The sequence below is a fragment of the Pogona vitticeps genome, chromosome 5 (genome assembly GCF_051106095.1).
Source record: "Pogona vitticeps strain Pit_001003342236 chromosome 5, PviZW2.1, whole genome shotgun sequence".
Taxonomy (NCBI): domain Eukaryota; kingdom Metazoa; phylum Chordata; class Lepidosauria; order Squamata; family Agamidae; genus Pogona; species Pogona vitticeps.
Window position 1 is genome coordinate 8,596,087 of NC_135787.1, and position 19,252 is coordinate 8,615,338.

The 19,252-nt window shown below is 42.0% G+C and overlaps 1 protein-coding gene and 1 long non-coding RNA gene across 10 annotated transcripts in view; one reads left to right on the forward strand and one right to left on the reverse strand.

Moving 5' to 3' along the window:
- The window catches only part of SLC4A4 (solute carrier family 4 member 4), a 223,198-nt gene that overhangs the window by 34,558 nt on the left and 169,388 nt on the right, over positions 1–19,252 (reverse strand). For all 9 annotated transcript variants that reach the window (XM_073002084.2, XM_073002088.2, XM_073002090.2 and 6 more), the window contains exons 13-16: positions 13,377–13,510; positions 12,013–12,284; positions 3,070–3,140; positions 476–664 (exon numbers count right to left, since the gene is read on the reverse strand). In XM_073002084.2, the coding sequence (XP_072858185.2) occupies positions 476–664; positions 3,070–3,140; positions 12,013–12,284; positions 13,377–13,510 (666 nt within the window). The remainder of the gene's footprint in view (positions 1–475; positions 665–3,069; positions 3,141–12,012; positions 12,285–13,376; positions 13,511–19,252) is intronic.
- On the forward strand, positions 13,443–19,229 carry LOC140707657 (uncharacterized). Its single transcript, XR_012087827.2, has 3 exons — positions 13,443–13,532; positions 18,643–18,706; positions 19,179–19,229. It is a non-coding gene; the product is annotated as an uncharacterized LOC140707657 (long non-coding RNA).

The window sequence follows — 19,252 nt, forward strand, 5'->3', positions numbered from 1 at the left end:
TGGCGGCATAGTTGGGCATGTGATCAGACACACTCTGGCAATTAGCTGCAATTAGCCACGGTAGGTAATGGAAACCTTGTGAGTAGGATTCACAATTTTTGTCTTAAAAGAGCCTTCAGCTAAGGTCAGGGGGTGGGGGGCACATCGCTTTCATATCACAGACAAAGGATCTGAGGCTGGGAAGCCTTTCCCAAAGGACGTAATACACAGAAGCATGTTGTCTCTTCCCCGAGAGCCACCCACTCAGACTACACCTCTTTTATAGACTTTGGAGGCACCCCGAAGAGGCAGACAATTCCAGGTCATCAGGTGACTGATTAAAAGTGGAATGAGCTCTCCCTTTATGGCTTAAGGCCAGATCAAAAGGATGAAGCAGAAATCAAGTTTATGTTTCCAAGGGGTTTTGCCTAAGGTGAGTCCTAACAGAATGATTCCATCAAAGAAAAAATCACCTGTCCCCAAATCCAGTACTTACAGTCGTTGGGAAATAGCGGCTGGTCTTGAATTTCTTCAAGGCCATGGAGCAGGTGTAGGTGCCCAGGAAAAGGATACAGGACATAAGGGTGATGTCAGGAACGTATTTGCAATTGTTGCCCGAGAGAACACCTCCGTATTTCAAGCACTCCTTCTTTGTCAGAGAGGACCAGTCGATGGTGCCGTTGTGCTGCCAACCCAAAAGAAAGATGCTTTCCATAAGTGAGGGAAAGGCCAGAAAATGCCTACATTGTCCACCCCCACCTCCAAATGATGTGATTCAAGGGCCAGAATTCTCTTGGATAGTGACACGACACTTGATCTTAGCCGAAAGGCCAAGAAGTCAGGAATATTTACATGTGTGCAGGAGGGATTGTGCAAGACGCCAAATAATGAGGTGACGTGTGCAGCATGATTTGCAAAGGACAACGTTTCCATAGGGATGCTCCTGACGCGTGATGAGGTTCCATGTGTAGGTGAGTGCAAGTACTCAAGTGAGAACTGACCTCTACACTTGGCCTTTACCTTCAATGAACTTACCATCAACATTACAAAACGGAAAGAGTAAGAAGGAAAAGTGGGGGGAGAAAGGGAGTTGGCAGGAGTAAGCCATGAAGGGAACAGAAGAGACAAGGACAGTAAGAAATAATGGCATGCATGAAAAGACACAGTAACCAAAAAAAAAAGGCTACAGCCAAGAAGGTAAGGTTGACCCTAATGATGCAAGAAAAAGAGGGGGAGGAGGAGAAGGAGGGAAAGTAGGAAGAGAAGACAGCAGCTATTTTGGCTACTGATGCACACAGGAACCGATGGGACATGTCATTTCCTATGCAAGTAGGGCATCAGCGTCAGAAAAGCACCTTGAGGCTATGGCACTCGGTTGAAGAACATTGTAATACTCAGCACATTTCCCACTCCTCCGCCTTGCAGAATTTCTTTGGCTTTCTAATAGCCGCTTGAAAGAGCCCCAGCGGTGCTCTGGGTCCCTGAATACGCCGTGCGTGCGTATCTTGCCTTGATGACATTTCTCCATAGGTCTCAGGACAAAGTGAGCAGGGTCGTGCCCCTCACCTCATAGGCTCCTCACTAGGGGAGGGAGGATTGGGGCTCTCTTCTCCTTAAGCCACTGATGGTTCCTCCTCCACCCGAGGTTCCCTTTTATCACCTTTTACCACCCAATAAACCACGTTTTCTTTGTAAAACATTGTCAGGTCACCTCATGGAAAGGGGCAGAATTCAGAGAGGCGCTTAATTCTTGGGGGGCCGGGGTGGGAGTGGGAGCTACTGAGATCAACAAATATGGCTGCCTGAGTGTTGAGCTGTCGTTTTTCGTTTTGTTTCCCCCCCACCGACCTACCCACCCATTCCCCTTCTAGTTTTTCTATAGTTTGTTTTGAGCACTATATGCTGCCTTGGGTGCACCTGAGGAGAAAGGGCCCTTATGTGACCATTGAATACAACCACTGATCAAGTCAGGAAGCCAAATCAGAGCAGATCTGACAGATGTTTGTCCAATTTTCTCTTGAATGCCTCCAGTGCTGGAACGCTCACCATCTCCCAAGGTAATCAATTTCATTGTCATACTGTTCTAAGACTATTTTCTTGATATTCAGCTGAAACCTGGCTTCCTGTAACTTGAGTCCATTATTACGTGTCCTGCACTCTGGGATGATGGCGAACAGATCCTACTCCTCCTCTGTACTTAAAATATATTCTCAATCTCAGTACAGAGTGTGGGTGGACAAGTATGGTCCTGTAGATATTCTGGCCTGTAAGCCATCAGCTCTAGCCAGCGTAGCCAACGGTGATTTATTCTGGGTATTACATTACAAAAAACATCTGGGAAGCCACAGGTGCTCACACCTGGTGCACAGAAACTTCTAAATCTGCAATCATATACCTTAGGAGTGAGCCTAACCTAACACAAATGGAACTTATTTTTAAGGAAATGTGTACGCCATACTCTGTACAATGGTACCTCAACTTACGAACTTTATCCATAGTGGAACAGTGTTTGTACGTTGAAAAGTTTGTAAATCGAGGCAAAATTTCCCATAGGAATGCATTAAAACCATTTAATCCATTCCAGCTGTTTTTCGTTCTTATGTTGAGGCGTTGTTCGCAAGTAGAGGCATTAGTTCCCATAGGAACTAATGCAAAGCTGGCGTTGTTCGCAAGTTGAAGCCCCATTTGCAAGCCGAAGCAACATTTTGCGAACAGAGCCATTCGTAACTTGAAATGTTCATAAGTGGAGAAGTTTGTAAGTCGAGGTACCACTGTACAGGATTCTAGCCTCAGTGATTTCTCTCGGTTAAATTTAATGCATCTATAATGTATTTACTTCTTCACCTTTCCTTCAAAGGGTGTACAGATGTTATAACAGATCCTTGATCAATACCAATCAGTTTAACTGAGATACAGTAAGTTAAATATTTCAGATTTTTAAAATGAAGCAAATCAAGCCTTCCTAGAGCAACAAAAGGATTAGAAGTAAATGTGCAAACAACTGAAGAAGCACTGGAGTGTAAGAGAGAGTGTAATTGCATAGAACATAGACATTTCAAATGTCCATTTTCGCCCGTTCGCTCGTCTTACCATCTCAGCAGAGTTACTTGAAGACCAATCAGCTGATGGTGTGCCTGTCTCGTTGAATAAAGAAGCATTAACTACAAAAGACAAGACAGCAAAATGCAGTGTCACGAATGCACCACTTCAAATTCAGCAGGAAACAGCCATGGTTAAAAAAGAAGAGCTGAACAAACCTTTTGCATATCTAAAAAAAACACCACCTAGTTAAGACTGGTATTCATCGTAAGGCTCAACTCCAAATGCATAGAAAGGGTTCAAAGAGTAGACTACATTTATGCTACCAGCTTTAGAAAGAAGATATCATTTTAAGCTGTAACCTACAAATCTCATCATTTGCTTGTTTCTTCTTCTGCAAAAATATATAATTGCCCTGGATTATTTCGGTGCCTGCATGACTAGAAGTGAAGAGTACTTATCAGAATTTCACTCCAAATTCATCATTCATAAATCCTCATTTTATCCAGGAGATCATCTGCATTATAAGGTCAGCACTATTCACACTCTGCCATGTTGCTCTTTTGCTATACACGGATAACAGTCTGAAAGTTAAAACAGTTAAGCTAGCAATTAAGGGGAAAAAAAGACTCAGCATTTTCCACCTGTGTGATTAGGGGATTCTGCCTTTTTTTCAAAAAAGACCGAAATATGCCTACAGTATCCATTAAAAAATAAAAGACAGTTGGAATCAGCAACTGCCTTTAAAACTACTTGCATTAAAACTTTAGGTTTTTACAATCTTGGCTAAACATTTTAAAATAATTCTTTGTCAAGTGAAAGTGTCACCAGTAGACTGCAGGGTTCAAGAAAATTTATAATTATTTCTGAAAGTAGCTTAAGAAGGACCAGTGTTGCAAAGCCACCCACAGACCTCAGAGTTCAAGAAAATTGTTTTCTCAAAACAACTCAAAAATATTATAAGGGGGTTGGTTATACACAGGCATCAGTGGTGGTCAAGAGTGCATTTGCACAATTAAAGCTGGTGTGTCAATTGTACCCACTCCTTGTGATATCTGATCTAGCTGGGGTGACACATGCCTTAGTTACATTCCGTCTGGATTACTGCAATGCACTCTCTGTGGGGCTGCCTTTGAAGACTGTTCCGAGACTTTCGCTGTTTCGAAGTGCTGCAGCCAGACTACTGATTGGTGATGGTTATAGGGAGGATGTCACTCCATTATTACAACAGCTTCACTGCCTGCCTGTTTTTAATGGCTTGGGTCCAGGCTATTTGAAGGATTGCATCACCCTGTATGAGTCTTCTCAGCTTTTAAGATTTTCTGCGGAGGCCCTTCTCTCAGTTCCAACACCTTCCCAAGCTCGTTTGGTGAGGACATGAGAGAGGGCCTTCTTGGTGGCTGCTCCCAGATTCTGGAATGCATTCCCCTCGTTAGCCAAGTTGGCTCCCTCCCTCTCGTCCTTTCGTCGCCAAAGACCTTCCTTTTCAGACAGGCTTTTAAGCAGCAAATTGTCTCAGGAATGCTGATTTTTCACTCATAAGATTTTTATTATTTTAAAACTGTTTCTAATCTTGGTTTTTAATTTTAATGTAGGTTTAATTGGTGTTTTTTTTTTTAAAAAAAATGGTATTTATATACTGGTTTTTAAATTTGTTGTGATATGGGGAGAAAGGTGGCATTTAAATAAAATAAAATAAATAAGATAATGGGGACAAGCTTTATAACAGTAGTTCCCAACCTTGAGTCCTCAAGTATTCTTGGACTGAAACTCCCAGAAGCTTTTACCACTAGCTGTGCTGGCCAGGATTTCTGGGAATTGTAGTCCAAGAACATCTGGGGACTCAACATTGGGAACCACTGTTTTATAAGGACAGGCTGGAAGAATTTCAGCTTTACTCAAGAAGAAGAAGAAGAAGAAGAAGAAGAAGAAGAAGAAGAAGAAGAAGAAGAAGAAGAAGAAGAAGAAGAAGAAGAAGAAGAAGACTGACAGGTTGGTTTTCTTCAAAAGAGGGGGGGAAAGTAGAATGAGTCAGAAGGAATGGTTAGAGTTTGGAAAAGTTATTTATTCGAATTACAGTTCCCTCTGCTGACACGTCTACTGGATGGAAGTGACAAGCAAAACAAGTAACTTCCCTCTTTCCATCTGTACTAGAATACAGCAAGGTGGCTGGTGCTGTATTCTAGTACGGATGGAAAGAGGGAAGTTGCTCCTTCACACTGTCACTAAGACAGATGGGCTCAACTCTCTACTACTGTCCCCGTGGAATTCAGGACTTCATAGAAATGGACTGTGAGATTCAACTTTTGGAGCAGAGGTCTGGATAAGGTTGAGTCAACTCTAAGCTTCCTGCCTCACACATGAGCTCCAGTACTTTCGGGGGGGGGGGGGACACCCTGCAGACTGCTTGAATGGAAAACTGCAGATGCTTTAAATAGAAGTAGAAAGCCTGCATAACCTCACGACAACACATACTGATCTCTAGATATTATATACACAAACTTTTTCCTATGCTGTTAACAAATCCACACAGTGATTCTCATTCACATGTCTTCTTTACACAACTATCCATCTTTTTTGTTTGGTTTTGGTTTAAAAAGCATGTCCACCCCTTGAGAACGCCAACAATAAACTCACATTGAACAAGATGCAGAAGGGGTCTGTAAACCTTCGGTTTATTATCAGCCAGAAAGCTTTATATCCAAATTAGTGATTTTTTTTTTTACCCCCACCTCTTTCCTATCACACTGCTGCACCTCAAGCAATACGGATTGTTGAGCAGTAAGGGATTTGGCTGTGGAGCTTCCTTTCAATGGGGAAAAAAACCTTCTTCCATCATTGTTATCTCCATCAAAAGAGCTGACTGAGTAGGTAACAGCACATGTGCACATGAGTATCCACAATGTCATTTTTAGATAAGGGCTGTGATGAAAGGATCAATCTGACACTACTGCAGGAACTCTACTGGTGTTGCTGTAATGTTTGCATAACTTTCCTCAGCTAATTGTGGCTAACCAATGAGCTCCTGGGACATATCTCAGTTCTGCACTTGAGCACATAACCAGATGTTTGATGAACCTTTAAAAATTAGCCACGATTAGCTACACCAAGTTATATGAAACGTGCGTAAGCACCAATGGGATTTATCTGTGAAGATTCTCCGTCATCCGGGTGAGGTTATATGGAAGTTGAGTCATGGCAACTGGACTTCTCTTATTAGGTTGACTGAAGAAGCTACTTGGATGAGTCATGAAACATTTCTTATTCATAAGAAAGAGGTCCAGTTGCCATGACTCCACTTCCAGACACCAGTGGGATTCTGACCTATGTTAACATGCATGAACTGATTATTCATTTAACCTTTCTCCATAGTGTCAAGCAGCTGCTTTAGATTTCTGAAGAATTAACTATGGAATAAAGACCACATACGGTGTCTGTTGTACTGTAAGGAGGTACAATACAGCCAAAAAATATTTGCTTTCTACATTAGTAAAAGAGTGCATGCAAACCTTATGCCACTGTGGCTCCTTTCCTGCAACAGTTAGCAAATCTCATGTTAAGCCTGGTATTTAGGCACTAGCTTCAGCTACAGCTCTGGAAACCTTAAATGATCTTGCAAAATTTCCCCGAGGTCAGCAGGATTAAAAGTTCATAGGTAGGTGGACAATGTGTACTTATCCTGCCTGACTGGGATGCACTATGACAATGAGGTATTGTAGACTTCTTGTATGATGTTTCAGCAGACAGATATAGTCAAGATTCTTCTAAGCCATATTTTCCCCCACACAGATTCTAACATGACAAACAAAACTCCTTTAAGGATGTACTTCTCTGTATATCACATAAGCGCATCCCAATGATTTCAGTGCCACCACAGTGTTGTCTAATACAATGGAGCCTCGCTTAACGATGATAATCCGTTCCAGGAAAATCGCCGTTAAGCGAAAACGTCATAATGCAAAAAAACCCAAATCCACTGAAACACACTGAAACCCCTTCAATGCGTTCCAGTGGGCTGGAAACTCACCATCCAGCGAAGATCCTCCATAGGGCAGCCATTTTCGCTGCCTGTCTTGCGAGGAATCCATCCAAGAAAACAGCGGGGAGCCATTTTGTTTACCCGGTGGCCATTTTGAAACCACCGATCAGCTGTTTAAAAACGTTGTTTTGCAAAGAATCAGTTCCCGAAGCAGGGAACCGATCATCGCAAAGCGAAAAAAAAACCATTTCGACCATCATTTTGCGATCGCAATTGCAATCGCAAAAAGATCATCATAATGCAGTTCTGTCATAATGCGGGGCAATCGTAAAGCAAGGCACCACTGTAGCGTTACCCTTTCCTCCAATAAAACAGGCTAAAATAAATTGCATTTTCTTTTTTTAACTTGGGGAGTACTAAAATTCTATCTCTAGCCTTTGGACTAGGGAAAGCCAGAAAAGCATAGATGCATCTGGGGATTTTTTTATTGCTACAAGACTTCAAAGACTAGATAACATCTGATGTAATAGTCTAGTTCTATGAAAACTATGTCTTCTAATGTATCAATTAATCTTCAAAGTATTGTTTTGCTTTTGGAGAAATGAGGCTACTGTCCTGAAACATGAATATTTTTTTAAAATCATTATTCCCCCAGCAGTATGCAACATGTTCAAATTGCTTTCTTCTAGCTATTGGCAAAAGCAATTTCAACACGGTTCATATTGCTATAAGATTTACGATTTTAAAATTTCACATTTCAGGGTATTAGTCTTGTTTCTTCTAGTATGGTGGATTAGAGAGCCTGGCTACAAAGCCAGAGATTGGAACTTCAAAGTAGCAGCTCTGTCTCTGTGTGTGTGTGTGTGTGTGTGTGTGTGTGTGTGTGTGTGCGCGTGCGTGCGTGCGTGCGTGCGTGCGTGCGTGTGTGTGTGTGTGTGTGTGTGTGTGTGTGTGTGAGAGAGAGAGAGAGAGAGAGAGAGAAATAAGCAGCCTCACAGTCATACATGTGAAAAGTGTCTACCAAAGTATAGGCAGAAGGAGGAACAAAAGCCATGGGATTAGTTAAGGATGCAACAAGGCTTCCTGTATGTTGTTGAACTGTAGTTCCCATCACTCCTCACCGCTAGCTATTCTTGCTATGGCTTACAGGAGCTGCAGGCCATTGCTTATTGCCTACTCTTACTCTATGTACAACACAAGAGGTGACTCTATACTTGGAAATCACCAGATGGGCAATATCGAAATCAGATTGATTATATTCTCTGCAGCCAAAGATGGAGAAGCTCTATACAGTCAGCAAAAACAAGACCTGGAACTGATTGTGGCTCTGATCATCAGCTTCTCATAGCAAAATTCAAGCTTAAACTGAAGAGAGTAGGAAAAAACCACTGGGCTACTCAGGTATAATCTAAACCACATCCCTTATGAATACACAGTGGAAGTGAAGAACAGATTTAAGAAACTAGATTTGGTGGACAGAGTGCCTGAAGAACTTTGGATAGAGGCTCATAACATTGTACAGGAGGCAGCAACAAAAACCATCCCAAAGAAAAGGAAATGCAAGGAAGCAAAGTGGCTGTCCAACGAGGCCTTAGAAATAGCAAAGAAGAGAAGGGAAACAAAATACAAGGGAGATAGGGAAAGTGACAGAAAATGGAATGCAGACTTCCAAAGAATAGCAAGGAGAGACAAGAGGACCTTCTTAAATGAACAGTGCAAAGGTATAGAGGAAAATAATAGAAAGGGAAAAACCAGAGATCTGTTCAAGAAATTTGGAGATGATAAGGAACATTTCGTGCAAAGATGGACACGATAAAGGACAAAAATGGTAGGGACCTAAGAGAAGCAGAAGACATCAAGAAGAGGTAGCAAGAATACACAAAGGAATTATACCAGAAAGATCTCGATGTCCCAGACAACCCAGATAGTGTGGCTGCTGACCTTGAGCCAGACATCCTGGAGAGTGAAGTCAAGTGGGCCTTAGAAAGCCTGGCTAACAACAAGGCCAGTGGAGGTGATGGCATTCCAGTTGAACTATTTAAAATATTAAAAGATGAGGCTCTTAAGGTGCTACATTCAATATGCCAGCAAGTTTGGAAAACTCAACAGTGGCCAGAGGACTGGAAAAGATCAGTCTACATCCCAATACCATAGAAGGGCAGTGCCAAAGAATGCTCCAACTACCGTACAATTGCACTCATTTCACACGCTAGCAAGGTTATGCTCAAAATCCTCCAAGGTAGGCTTCATCAGTATGTGGACCGAGAACTCCCAGAAGTACAAGCTGGATTCCGAAGAGGCAGAGGAACTAGAGACCAAATTGCTAACATGCGCTGGATTATGGAGAAAGCCAGAGAGTTCCAGAAAAATATCTACTTCTGCTTTATTGACTATGCAAAAGCCTTTGACTGTGTGGACCACAGCAAACTATGGCAAGTCCTTAAAGAAATGGGAGTGCCTGACCACCTTATCTGTCTCCTGAGAAACCTATACGTGGGACAGGAAGCAACAATTAGAACTGGATATGGAACAACTGATTGTTTCAAAATTGGGAAAGGAGTACGACAAGGCTGTATATTGTCCCCCGGCTTAATCCACTTATATGCAGAATACATCATGCGGAAGGCTGGACTGGAGGAATCCAAAACTGGAATTAAGATTGCCGGAAGAAATATCAACAACCTCCGATATGCAGATGATACCACCCTGATGGCAGAAAGTGAGGAGGAATTAAAGAACCTTGTAATGAGAGTGAAAGAGGAGAGTGCAAAAAACGGTCTGAAACTCAACATCAAAAAAACTAAGATCATGGCCACTGGTCCCATCACCTCCTGGGAAGTAGAAGGGGAGGATATAGAGGCAGTGACAGAAATTAAAAGACGCCTGCTCCTTGGGAGAAAAGCAATGACAAACCTTGACAGCATCTTAAAAAACAGAGACATCACCTTGCCAACAAAAGTCCGAATAGTCAAAGCTATGGTTTTTCTTGTAGTGATGTATGGAAGTGAGAGCTGGACCATAAAGAAAGCTGACCGCCGAAGAATTGATGCATTTGAATTGTGGTGCTGGAGGAGGCTCTTGAGAGTCCCCTGGACTGCAAGGAGAACAAACCTATCCATTCTAAAGGAAATCAACCTTGAGTGCTCACTGGAAGGACAGATCCTGAAGCATAGGCTCCAGTACTTTGGCCATCTCATGAAAAGAGAAGACTCCTTGGAAAGACCTTGATGTTAGGAAAGTGTGAAGGCAAGAGGAAAAGGGGACGACAGAGGACGAGATGGTTGGACAGCGTCACTGAAGCGACCAACATGAATTTGACCCAACTCTGGGTGGCAGTGGAAGATAGGAAGGCCTGGTGTGCTCTGGTCCATGGGGTCACGAAGAGTCGGACACGATTAAACGACAACGACGACTCTATGTGCACCTCCCCAGTAAAACTAATAGCCAGCCTGGATTTTTCTGTAATATTTCCGAGTTAAACAAAGAATCCTTCAATAAAAAATTAGAATAAAGGGTGTCTAATTTACAAGCCTAGACCTAACCATTTTCAATTTCTGTATTTCCTAACAATACACCATGCATCCAGAGTCAGAAGGAAATGCTTCCAGATTAGAATATGCACCTTCTTATCAGGCAGGGTTGAAACCTTGCACTTACAGTAATGCTAGTGGCTTTCTATTTAACGCATAACTGGAAGGCATTCTAGAACAAGACTACCTGGGATAGGCAGGAAGGATACTGTACGGGAAAGCCGATCACTTTCCAGCATGGCAAGTGCACCAAACTCTCAGGTTTGCTTTTGATCATGGCCAAACATCTCAGTAATGAGCCCGTCTTATCACTGGCACAAAGCAATAAGCACATATCTTGAATTCCATTACTCAAATTTAGTTCCTTACAGCCTTGTTTTTTTTTTTTTTCATGCAAAGCAAAGTTTAAATGTTTGGCCGGGAGAGCAGGAGATGATTAGGTTTCTTGAGTCGTGAAAAGGAGGCATGGATATATTTAAATAATAAATTATAACTCGTTTATTGCAGAATGTAGGCAACTTAAGCAATAATCACCCAGGGATACTTTCCACAATGAAAGATTGTATTAGTTATTTTTTCCCCAATAAGCCATTTACTGCAGAGATGGATAAACCAACAGCCTATAATCTGGATGCACCAGTTCTGTGGCACCCCACAGGTCTCCAGTGCTGCTCAATTTGCTGCCGAGCAGCAAGCCATGGCTCTTTTCAAACAAGGTGCTTTTGCGTCGTGGACCTTATTTATATAAAGAACTGTGCTCCCAGAAGCATGCCCTCCCGAGCACACTTTCATTTGTAAACACGGTGCACAGGAAGCACATATGTTATTTTAAAAGGAATCCACCCTTTCTTGCTGCTACCGGAGCAAACTTAATAATGACACTGTTTCATCTCCTGGTAGGTTTCAGGAAATGTCAGAACAGCACTCTAATCCCTTAAAATTGTCCAGCACTACATTGATGGAATTAATTGACATGTAGGCTATAGTTTAAAAGGTGACATAGAGAAAGAACCCTTTCTGCAGGGCTGACAATCCAGAATGTCCAAAGCAAGCAGATCAATTTGCTAGTGGGTATGTAAGAGAGATGTGATGGCGCTGCGGGTTAAACCACAGAAGCCTCTGTTCTGCAAGGTCAGAAGACCAGCCGTCATAAGATCGATTCCACGTGACAGAATAAGCTCCTGTCGTTTGTCCCAGCTCCTGCCAACCTAGGTACTCGAAAGCATGTAGATGTGAGTAAATAGGTACCATCATGGTGGGAAGGTAACGGCATTCCGTGTCTAGTTGCGCTGGCCACGTGACCACAGAAACTGTCTACGAAAAAATGCTGGCTCTATGGCTTGGAAGCGGGGATGAGCACCACCTGCTAGAGTCGGACACAACTGGACAAATTGTCAAGGGGAACCTTTACCTATGTAAGAGTGCTGACGAATCCCTATGCAAGTGGGAAAGAGAAACAATTGTCTTAAGATAGCTCTCGCTTACCTGGATCTGGGGGCATGCAGGTACAGGAATAAAGTGTGATATAGTCCACTTTAAAATGAGAATTGATGGGGTAATAATCCGCTAATTTGATCATCTTCTTGAACGCGTCATAGATGAAGATAAAGCTGATCAAGGACGAGAACCCCTCTTCTGTGAACCGGGTAAAATATTGCACCAAGAAGCTGGCATCAGTAGCAACCAGAAGGAGACACAAGAAGGCTGACCACAAACCAATCCAGAGGCGAAACTCCAGGTAATCAAAGCCATTATCTCTACAAATAAAGTGGAAACGGAGGTTAGAGGTTTATTAGAGACAAAAAGCGTCATAGGAAAAAAAGAGTGCAAATCTCCCTCAAGCTAATGATGAAAAGGACATTTAAAAGCCCCGTTTTTACCTACCGGCTCTCAAAATGTCTATATTTCTACAGTGGGGTCTTGACTTGAGAACTTAATCCGTATTGGAAGGCGGTTCTCAAGTCAAAAAGTCTGTTAGTCAAGTCTCCATTGACCTACAGTGCATTGAAAACCGATTAATCCCGTAACAGGCCGTTTTTGTTCCATTTTGGTTTTTTTCTGGTCTGTAAGTCAATTCTCAGGCTGCAAGTCAAACCTAAATTTTGCAGCCAGAGAAGTCTGTAACTCAAAAAGTCTGTAAGTCAAGCCCTCTGTAAGTCAAGGGTCCACTGTATAGTCTACATTTTTATATAGAACCTGCATGTCTCATTCTTAGGCTTCATGTAAACATGATCACTGTCAATTCTGACCAGGTGTAGTTCAGTCAGGTATGCAATCTAAAAGCTGATCCAAGGATCTAGAGAGATATCAAGAACTACATGGCATGCATGGCACGTTAAGGCCTTGGAAGACACCATAGATTCCTCAGTACTGGTGCTTTTCACGGTTTCCCCCGTGATCAGCTCTGTAACAGGGAATCTACTGCAGAAAAGGAATTTGGTTTCAAACAAGCCTACACTGGTAGAGTAGAAACTAGACATGATTACGCACATTCAAATGCAATTAGGGTCCCACATAAAAATAGGCCAATTACATGAATGAACATTGGTTCTGCTCTAGCTAAGACTAGCGGATGAGTTCGGGACCAATGCAAATATATATATATTAGCGATTAAGCTTAGAAAATAGTCTAATGCTACATCATGGAATCTTTCCTCCCACACCTCTGTTTTATAAAACCACTCAGGGTAAACCCTAATTTCTCACTTGCACTGAGAAACAATCAGACGACAGCACAGATTTCATCCTCTCATCCCCCTCCCTGCCCGTTTCAATGGGGAAAGAATAGTTCCAGAGAATTCTGCTAGAAGCGACAGGGGTCTCAACCTCCCCAGCCGCTGTTTACTTACTTGCTGAAGTTAAATAAAAGTCGTTCAAAGACCAAGACGGGTCCAGTGCTACTCAGAATAGTGAGCGGTTGGCCGGCAAAAAGGCAAAAGAGAGCTCCCGTAACAGCTGTGCCCAGAAAGCTTTCCAATACACCCTAGGGCCAGAGGAACAAGCAGGTAAGTAACAGGTCCCCAGACTTTTCCCTTCCCAATCAATGGTTGTTTTTCTTATAGAGCTTCAGATCTATGATAGACATAAACAGGAGTTTCAGAGTATGTGACAGGCTCAAGCAGTACTTCACCACTGCGCTCTCTTACTGCGTTTCCATGGATGAGCAGGGATTTGAACTCAGGTCTTCTGAAATCTAACCTGACACTGTTCAATATACCCGCACCGGCCTTCCCTATGGACAGTCATTATATAAGGTACAACAGGAATCCACATAAACCTCTTCTTCTTCTTCTTCCCGTGTTGAAATCCAGATCACTGGGGAGACACAGTCATTGGGCCCATTTTAAGACTGAGACAAAAATCAGTTCAGTTTATACGACTGATCCAGCACAAAAGGTGGCATGAAATAAATGTCAAATGAAAAGTGCTAGCCCTTAAGATGCCACAAGACTCTTTGATTCCACTTCATGGGCTGCAACCTAAAGGTTAGTGAACAGCAGCCTGTTTCTTTATGTTGGTGGCTCAACCGTGAGGTGGAATCTCAAAACTGCCTTTGGCCTCCCCTTACATAATATATTTAATCCACAAATGGATGTGTTCTGGAACAAGCCAGAGGGTTTTCTTTTGACCTAGCATGAAAAGGATTCTTACATACCCAAGTTTCTAAAACAAGCTTCATTAAGTAACCCAGTGCTCTCTAGAAGTGTCTACCTACAACTCCCATCATCCCCAGCCAACATGCCATTGCTGTGCTTCCTGAAAAATGATGGGAGTTGTTCTCCAACAGATCTAGAGGACACTCGGTTAGGGAAATCTCCTTTCAGGCTTCTCTGTATAAGCTTTTTAGTTGTTGTTGTTGTTCTTACAGGCCAGGCTGCTCAGCAAACAGATCTCAGAATGAGACCATATCGCAAGGCTCCAAAACAGTTAAATCAGGTGCCCTTGATCATGCACTCAAAATTCCAACTTTTGTGGACACCATAATTCCTCTTTCCTGTTTGGAGACATGAGGAATGAAAAATAAAGACACTTCACAGTATCTCCAGGGCTAACACAAAATAGTTATGTTTAGGGGACAGGCGGGGAAGTATCTGGAACGCTGAAGCCCACGGACAGATTGAACTGTTTCGTTTAACTAAGGGCAAGCAACATTCTTAGCTGCAGATGTTGTTTCTTTTATAGAAACAATAAAACGAGAGGACATTTTTGAAAGCGTGCAACCTTGACCTAGGCTGTCTGCCTGTATCTCTAGTGACCATTGCTCATTTTGGCCCCCTAGTCAGATAATACAAGCTTCAGAAGTCTCTTTTCCCAGAATCTCCCAAACAAGACAGTTTGGAAAAGTTGGCTGGCTTGTTTGGGGAATCACATTGCAAAATAAAAATGTTCCAAGTTCTGCCTAAGAGCCCCTAAACTAATTTTAATCAGTTTTTTTAACACCATCTCTGGGTGAAATCAGAAGTTTGATAAAGAAAATATCCCCAGTCCAAAATGGTATTTTTCACTCCATAAGACACACCTTTCCATAAAACGCACCATTTTTTTAGGAGAAGAAAACAGGAAACTATAATCTGTTTTCTTTGCTCCATAAGACACACAGACTTTCCACCCCCCTGTTTTGTGGGGGAAAAGTGTGTCTTATGGTGCAAAAAATACGGTACATCTGCTTAATGCTTGATATATTCATTGAAGTCTTTTCTCAGTAAAGCCCTTCCTTCTGAGGTTATATGAGTGGTCTGCCTTCCATAACTGAACTGAAAAATCCTCTCACAGGACATGTTTGCTTAGTGCTATTTCTTAGGCACCAGACAAAGCTAACAATGTGGTTTTTTTCCAGTTTTCACTAGATCCTGTAAGGAAAAAAAAAAGCAAAACAATGAAATTTTTCTTTTCATCTGATGACCCTTGCTCTCTTATTAGCTGTTTTTAATCCTTGTATTTTATTGTATTTATTTATTGTTGCAAAGAGGACTGATGGGCTTCTGCACTTGAATTTTACAAACAACCAAAAATTAGTAAACCTCGCTTTGGTTTTACACAATTTAAAATGGTATGGTAAAGACAACCCTATTTTCTCAGAAACACTAAGCCTTGATTCAAGACCTCAAAAAAAGTAAAAATAAAACCAGGATGTCGTATCAGTGGCAAACATCCTCTTTCTGTTTTACTGAGTCAAAACACAGAGGCACAAACCTGATAAATAGCTCACATCACTCTGGATGCAGTGCTAATATTGAGCTATTATACAAAGAATACAATACACAGAATCGTATGACACAGTTCCCAAGAAACTGCTTTTCTCAAAGGTCTTGTTAGCAGAGATAATGAAGGGCCTTCACAGGAGAGAAACACGTCAGCAAATACAACTGAATTGGATAAATTGATTTAGAGCTAGCATTGGTCTAGTGTGTGTGAACTCTTAGGTAGATAGAGGCAACATAACGTTCCCCCTCCGACCCTGCTAGATTTTCTCATATGAAGTATAGGCCTGCAAACTCCAAAATGCAATGAACCACATGGCTATTTACCTACATAAAACCCAGGATCTGACTCTGCAATCTGATTCCCCATAGGTTAGATTTTATCTATGCACAAGGCATACAGGTATTTAAAACACACAAGGACATCTAGTTGGGCCAGGATGAGGGATAGGAACGAACTGCTAAAGCCCTCAATGGCCTGGGGTCCAAGCTATCTCAAAGACGGTGTCTCCCCTTTACGTGCCTGCTTGGGTGTTAAGAACCCCAGGAGGCCCCTTTCTCTTGGTCTGACCATCTTCACAGGTGTGTTTGGTGGGGGCACGGAAGAGGATCTGTTGGTGTTCCCAAACTCTGGAACTCCTTCCCCACAAGCATAGCATTTTAATAACGGCTCAAGAAACGGGCTCTCAGTGAATTTAAAGATAGTCAAGATTCTCTCTTCCTTGAAGACAATATACCCTCATTCTCTTTAGTTTAGCTGCTTCTGCTCTTTTCTAGATCTGTATGTTCCTCTGATTCATTAATCCAACCTTCATCCTGGAACCCTGGCTGCCTGAGCAGTCTCTCCTTACCTAGCTACTGGATCCAATACACAAACTAAGTTACAGTCTTGGTCTGTTTTGCCTGGACCTCCTGAGAAATCATTCTCCATGGACTGGTCGAGGTGCTGGTAGACACAGAGTAATCTACAGAGTAGTTATGCTTTGTGAATCCAAAGCAAAGCCAGTAGCATTAACACTGTCCCTGGCCAGAGATGGGAAACGTGACTACAATTCCAGGAATTTCATAGCAAGCATGACAGTGACCATATTTGTCATGGCATTCTTGGAACTGCACGGACCCTAACTAGCGCCAGGTTTTCTTGGCCAAGCAGCACTATCAATGTGCCTTCCTCAGTCCTGCCTCTTCAGCCAGTTCCTCCCTCGCTGCCTTGCAACATGTGCTGGAAGGAGAAGGGCATGGTAGGAGTTGCTGACCATCTCCAGACTCAACAACCCGTTTCCATTTCCTCTCAGATGCACACTACCCAACACCAAATTAGGTCACACCATAGGGAAATAAAATTCCACAAAACAAAGTTCACTTTATGCATTAAATAGAAAGCCACTAGTGTTTTTTCTTCTTCTCTTGAAATGGAAAATCTCTCTGACCATGACTTTTGAAGGTGAAAATAGTCTACACTCAGATTGCTTCCTCTTGCTTACAAAGGATGCCGTTCAACTGAAATGTCTAGGAAAATTAATATATGTATGAAACATGAAGATCAGAGCAGGAGGCAGAAATGGAAGTCAAACAGGTACACAAATAAATAAAGCAGACTTAAAAGAATGCCAACATCAAATAACAAAAGGAAAGGAAAGGGCAAAGAGAGCGACTCTAATACAAAAATAAAGGACAGAAGCTAAATTTTGCAATCCAGGAAGCTCTGGAAATGATAAAGGGACCATGAAAATGTTTGTTACACTGCCTTCCTTCCTACTCGTGCAGTATCCTAAGAATGATTTATCTCCAGATCTCCTGGAACATTTGTGTAAACAGATTAATTTTGTTGGGTTTGCCAGACACAGTATGTCCCCCCCTCCCCATGCAGGCTAGTAGGGAATTCTTATTACGCAGTAAACCGTTTGGCACAAATAGCACCTTTTTGTACACCACTGTAAAACACACAAGTATTACAATTAAATCTGCACTGATGATATTTCAGGCCTTGAACTATATTGGCCAGAAGTTAAACCCAGAACCTCTTTTGAATTCTAGTCTCCTGTCCTAAAAACACAAGAAATTACTGTTTAGTGTGCCTGCAGAGTGTTCTTCCTGTGTCCATTTTAATAATCACTCTGTACATCTAAGGTTACAGGCTTACGGATTAGAGGATGTATTTATTTTATTTCATTCATTTAAAATATTTTTACCCTGCCATTCGCCTCAAAAAAGGTCTTAAGGCAGCTTATATCATTAAAAACACCACGTAAAAGGCTAAAAACAGCCAATTATTCAAATATTAAAGAAGAATTAATAACATTATATTAAACGTTTTAGGTAAAAGCATAACTAAAAACAGATTTAGAAGCAACAAAATAAACCATCCTCTGTCTTGTCTCCTAGACAGTCAGTCACTAAGGGAAAGCCTGCCTGAAGAGAAAGGTCTTTGCCTGGTTGCAGAAGGACAGCAAAGATTGGGCCAGACTGGGCCTCCTGTGGCAGGGAGTTCCAGAGTCTGGGAGCAGCCACAGAGAAGGCCCTTCTCCTGTGTCCTCACCAAGCACACCTGTGAGGTATATGTAGTATCTGAACATTTTTTTAAAATCCCAACATCTCTTTGTACAGAATATCCACTGGCTGATTTTCTATCCAACACTGTAGCAGTTCTCAAAGAGGTAGCTATGTCAGTCTTGGCATGTCTGTTGTTGTTGTTGTTGTTGTTTAGTCGTTAAGTCGTGTCCGACTCTTCATGACCCCATGGACCAGAGCACGCCAGGCCCTCCTGTCTTCCACTGCCTCCCGGAGTTGGGTCAAAGTCATGTTGGCATGTTTACCAAAAACCAAAACAAAATTTAATTCTGTTTCAAATGCTTGTTTTCAGTTTAGTTAGTTAATTCAATGTACTTGATTATGTTATTCTTTTTTGTTATAGTAATTGTCTGTGAACCACCGCAAGTGACCAGAGCTTATCAGAGAATTCAATACTATATGTCAAGGTTAGTCTGTTCTGTCTATTACTTCCCATCAACTGCTGCCAGACACTTAATTATCATTATTATGCTAGAAGCCAAGATTTTTAAAGGAGCATGTGAAGAATAGATGTAAAGTCATGGTTTAAAGATGATCCCCCTCCTACAGGTGTTCTCAAGGTGATGCTACTGTATCAGCACTGCAAACTCATATGAATCCACAGGGAAAGATATGTGATCTCGCTGAGATATGCAAGGCAATTTATAATTTTGTCACTATAAAATGCTTCCCTCCACTCTTCTTCATTTTCTTCATTTAATACATGATGTATAGAAGACCTTCCAGCTTAAGTGGAATTGCGCAGTCCAAAGTTCATTACACAGATGCAAAATCCAAGAATTTTACTAAACCATTGCAACACCATGTCTCCTAACAATGCGAGGAATGGTGTAGGAGCTTTTTTTAAATCTGATTGCACCCATTTACTGTTTTCTATAGCAGGTGTTAGCTCTGCTACATGAAGATTTGGTGAAAGCTCAGCTGATCAAGCCCAACCAGTTGCAACCGTAAAT